This window comes from Theropithecus gelada, chromosome 15 (assembly GCF_003255815.1).
Source record: "Theropithecus gelada isolate Dixy chromosome 15, Tgel_1.0, whole genome shotgun sequence".
NCBI lineage: Eukaryota > Metazoa > Chordata > Mammalia > Primates > Cercopithecidae > Theropithecus > Theropithecus gelada.
Window position 1 is genome coordinate 73,964,133 of NC_037683.1, and position 4,905 is coordinate 73,969,037.

The 4,905-nt window shown below is 39.9% G+C and overlaps 1 protein-coding gene across 3 annotated transcripts; it reads left to right on the top strand.

Annotated features, from left to right (window-relative positions):
* Positions 1-533: 533 nt before the first annotated feature.
* DMAC1 (distal membrane arm assembly complex 1) lies at positions 534-4,078 on the top strand. 3 transcript variants are annotated; one of them, XM_025360262.1, is made up of 2 exons: positions 534-1,158; positions 1,972-4,078. In XM_025360262.1, exons 1-2 carry the CDS (start codon positions 870-872, stop codon positions 2,031-2,033), a joined length of 351 nt encoding a protein of 116 aa, XP_025216047.1. In that variant the 5' UTR covers positions 534-869; the 3' UTR covers positions 2,034-4,078. The 3 variants fall into 3 exon arrangements, with proteins under 3 accessions (XP_025216047.1, XP_025216046.1, XP_025216049.1); XM_025360261.1 differs by having other exon boundaries at positions 534-1,060; XM_025360264.1 differs by having other exon boundaries at positions 534-1,146; positions 1,972-4,068.
* The last annotated feature ends 827 nt before the right edge of the window (positions 4,079-4,905 follow it).

Below are 4,905 nucleotides of genomic sequence, written 5' to 3' on the forward strand. Positions count from 1 at the left end.
GGCATCTGTAATCCAAGCTACTCAGGAGGCTGAGGCAGGAGAATCACTTGAATCCAGGAGGCGAAAGTTGCAGTGAGCCAAGATCCACCATTGCACTCCAGCCTGGGGAACAAGAGCAAAACTCCACCTCAAAAAAAAAAAAAAAAAAAAAAAAGATTAGTACTTACTGAAGGCTAAGGTAATCGTTAGCATTTTTTGGCAAGATTTTTTTTTTTTTAATTAAGAGATATACACAGTTTTTTAGACACAATGCTATTGCACATTTAATAGACTACAGTATAAAAAACTTTTATATACACCAAGAAACCAAAAAAATTGCATGACTTGCTTTATTGAGATATTTGCTGTATTGTGGTGGTCTAGAACCAAACCTGCAATATTTCTAAGGTATGTCTGTATCTAGCACATGATTGTGCACATATAAAACCCAACTCCTTGATTCACAGGCCTCTGGATAGGAGATATGACATGCCCAAGGTCTGGCAGTTCATGTAAGGCAAGAAACTTAGCGACCCAGACTTCTCCTCTAAGGAGATTGAAAGGTGATGCATTCAGTGAGTAGCGATTACAGAATTTCTAAAAGAGTGGGGGGGGGGGGGCGGGGGGGGAGACGGCGGGGAGGAGGGTTGGAATTGGCCTCCAGCGCATCCGAGGTTGTTGCTGCCAGAGAAATTCAGCAAAAAGGGGCAGCATTCTTTCACCTTTTCCCCCTCTGAGGCGGAGGGGAACTTCATTTCCCAGCAGCCCTCAGGTTTCCTCCTCGCACGGCGCAAGCGTCCCGGCGTTCTGCTTTCCGGCGCTCTGCTTTCCGGTGCATCGTTTACGTCGGTTTGAACCAGACTCCCAAGGTTGAGGCCGAGTTCCAGAACATGGGGTCTCAGGTGTCCAAGCCTTTGGAGTTCTCCAAGATCGCTGCGTCTCCCGATACCGCCGCCGCGCCCGCCAAGCCTGCGCCCCCAGCTACACCCGGAGCGCCGACTTCCCCAGCAGAACACAACTGGTTGAAGACTTGCTGGAGCTGTCGCGTGCTTTCTGGGTTGGGGCTGATGGGGGCGGGCGGGTACGTCTACTGGGAGGCACGGAAACCCATGAAGATGGGATATCCCCCGGGTCCATGGACAATTACGAAGATGGTCATCGGCATCAGTGAGCAGCAGGGCACAGCACTTGGGCGGGTTGGGTATCTGTGGGGTAGAGGAAGGAAAGGGAGCAGCCACGTGGGCGGGGAGGCGGGGTGCTGGCGCTGGTCAGGTGGTGGGGGCACCTCAAACAAGGTGAGAGAAGAAGTTGTTGGAACGCCTTTCTTTCTTTTTTTTTTTTTAAATTTTAAATCAGTATTTCTTGAGAACGCTTATTAGGCTCAGTCCTTTTAATTCTCAGAATAGCTGTTAGAAGTAGGTATGATTATAGTATTCTCATTTTACTATGGAGCAAACCAAGGCAACGAGGAGTATTGTGTTCATGGTCGGGAAATGACAGTCACTTGATCCCAGGTATATCAGATCTCAAAGCCCATACTTTTTCTCCAGGTCCTGGAGAAAGCCTGAGCGAGGGCACTTGACCTTAATTTAAGAAATTTGCCTTGAATCCCAGATCTTTAGACGTGGGTTCTAAGCTCACCTACTTGGTACACCTGGGTAATGTCGCCCACAACCCCTTTCTGTGATCGTCAAGATGTCATCAGTAAAACGTCATGATCTTTTTAGCTTTCAAACCGATTGTCAGTGAATAAAATTTGAGGTTTCTAACTGTGTTACCTTCTTGATTCTGTATAGGTAAATTCTCCTACAAGATGTTCTTTTTTTTTCCTGATTTTTTTTTCTTTTTCTGTGCTTCACTTGCCTATAAGAAAGATACAATGGTAATATTTCCTCCAGAAGTGTTGTGAGGGTTAAATAAGATGGCGTGTATGTGAAACACTTGGTAAATTAAAATGCAGCATAAAGATATGGTATTGTTGTTTTTTTCTAGGCATTGCCACCTGGGGTATCGTTGTCATGACACACCCCAAAGGGAAGGCCTACCACCAGTGAATCTGTCTTCTGTCCCTGTCCCCATGACACACAGAGCAGGCATGGAGTTTAATGGATGTTCTGGACAGACACTTGTCCATGGACAGACATCACTACTGTGGATACTACAAGACTGAAAAGACAATCATATGTTGTCATTCTCTGGCTATAGAGTGTTAGTGACCTTCACAGGTTTCACAGGAACCAATAAATCCTCAAAGAAGTAAACACGTTCTTTGTCTTATCTGGGGAAGGAAAGTATAATTTATATTTAAATATAATTGTTTAAGCATTATATATATAATAGTATGTCTTATATAATTGCATATCATATATAATAAAGATAAATATGTTTAGTTATATAGTTAATATAATTTTTAAAACTTTTGAATAGAGCAAATGATAAACCCATGGGAAAATTAGCTATTTTACTTCACTATTTTAAAGAGTTCTTTTTCTTTCTTTCATAATTGGATCAACAACTGTTATCACCCTAACCATGGGTAGGCATCATGCAAGATATAGAAGTACGTGAAACTTTCTGTGTATGAACTGCTCATACTTTGCAAGGCATTTTCAAATCCATCACCTTATGAGAGCTTCACAGCCAGTCTGAGGTAGTTACTTCATTGGAGGTAAACCTTAAAACACAAGAAAGAGCCCACATGATTTGCCTAGGATCATTCAGTAAGTTGGTGATGGAGCGAGAACTTGGTCTTGTCAGTTTTTTGTTCTAGTCTTCCCTTTCATGGAGGCAAGAATAACCATTATGAAACAGATAATCATAAAAATCAGCATACAATAAAAGACTTAAATGTCACAAGAAAAATTCAAAACCTTTAGCTAAAAAAAAAAAAAAAAAAAATTTGATTCCTTTTCCACAAGCACTAGATATGTTTCTGCAATGATTTTGAGATAAGTACTCAAAATTACATAGTTCATTTCTAAGAAAAGACCATGTTTCCTACCTATTGGGTTTTTCTACCCTGAGATACTATGGCTTCTTTGTAAAGGTATATGAAGTGTTTTTCAAAGCGGAAAGATACTGTTAAATTCAGCTGCTAATCATAGTCTATGTGTTTGGAATGACACGTTGAGCAAGTAGTACCTTTAAGTCTGTTGCTTTTTGCAGTATTACATGGAAGTGCCTAAGTCTGTTTAGCCTCACAAATGACTTTAGAATCTTGTGTTTTCTACATCAGAGTTCATGGTGGGGATGGTGCTATATATATATCTATGCAATTGAGAAGGAAAACATTTCAAACCTAAAGTAGGCAACGAGATATTATTTATATGAAATCCACAATTCAGTTATGCAGTGTTCATGAATATAGAAGTTTTAAGTTGGAAGGGACCATAGATGACCCAAAGCAGATCACCTATGGTCATTCATATACCTAAAATACAAAGAGAAGTTGTTCCCTGGTTTAAAAGGCAGTCTGTTCTATTGATGGACTGCTTTAGTCTGAACATTTTCTTAGGTTAAGCCAAAAACACATAAACCTAACTTGGTCTTGGCTTGATCTACTGGGTAAACAGTAACTCTTAAACATATATACAGTTGACCCTTGAACAACACAGGAGTTAAGAGCGCTGAACATTTGCTTAGTGGAAAATCTGCATATAACTTGACTCCCCAAAAACTTAATTAGTAGTTAGTCTACCATTGACTGGAAGCCTTACCAATACCATAAAGCAGTTGATTAACACATATTTGTTGTGCTGTATGTATTATATACTCTATTCTTATAAGAAGGTAAGCTAGAGAAAAGAAAACGTTATTAAGGAAGTAATATATTCAGTATTCATTAAGTAGAAGTGAATCATCCTAAAGTTCTTCATCCTCATCTTCACGCTGAGTTGTCTGAGGAGGAGGAGCTGTTCTTTCTGTCTCAGTGGTAGAGGTGGAAGAAAATCCACAGATAAGTGGACCTGCACAGTTCAAACCTGTGTTATTTGGGTCAACTGTGTTGTAATAGCATTTTAATCTTTTTTTCAGACTTTTACAAGTATGAATCTGAGCTTTTTCTGAATAAACCTGCCTGCTCACCATTAATAATGCCAAAGTGTCTATGTTTGGTTCTTTCCAACTTGGAACAATTTAACTAAGTATGGGCAAAATATTGTTCTACCATGTCTATAATGTGGGAAGAAGCAAAAGGAAAATCTGCATTTGTAGTTAAAAGTTGTTTTTTTTTTTTTCTTTTGAAGTATACTTCAAAATTTGATTTCTGCCAGTGCCAACCCAGACATCCTAGTTTGTTTTAGGGATGAGTCTGATGTTCTCAGACAGGTATCAGAGACCGAGACATCGCCTTAATCCTTCAATACAGAGAGTTCACTTAGTGTCCCCAGTATCTTTCCTTTTGTTGAAGATGAGGTGGAGTAAGCAGGATAAATGGGCTCAAGAATCAATGGATTATAACTCAGTCATGTAGGAACACCAGCTTAACTATGATTTATAGAGTTTAGAATCCCTTTACAGCATGGAAAAGAGAGTTTAAAGTCTCATCATTACCTATAGTAAAGAAGGAGACGAGAGAAAGTCCAAAAAGTAATTTAAAATGCACTTACACATTTTTTAGGATCCAGAGACCAAAATGCGAACATACATGTGAACACTGGCTTTTATCAGTGTCCCGAGATATCATTAGGTCAACCTGTATATAGTGAGTATAAACTTTGGTATCTCGAGATATTCAAGACATCATCACACCATCATTTGTTCCTGTTGTGTATTGCATTGACTAGTCTGGAATAGTGTGATCAGCGAGCAAAATGAACATATTAAAGGACCCATGTATAGATTGACCCTCAAGAATCTGGGTAAGATAGGGGAAAGGGATGGGAGATCTCTTTTTTTTTTTTTTCCTAGGCCAGTTGTGGGGACAGC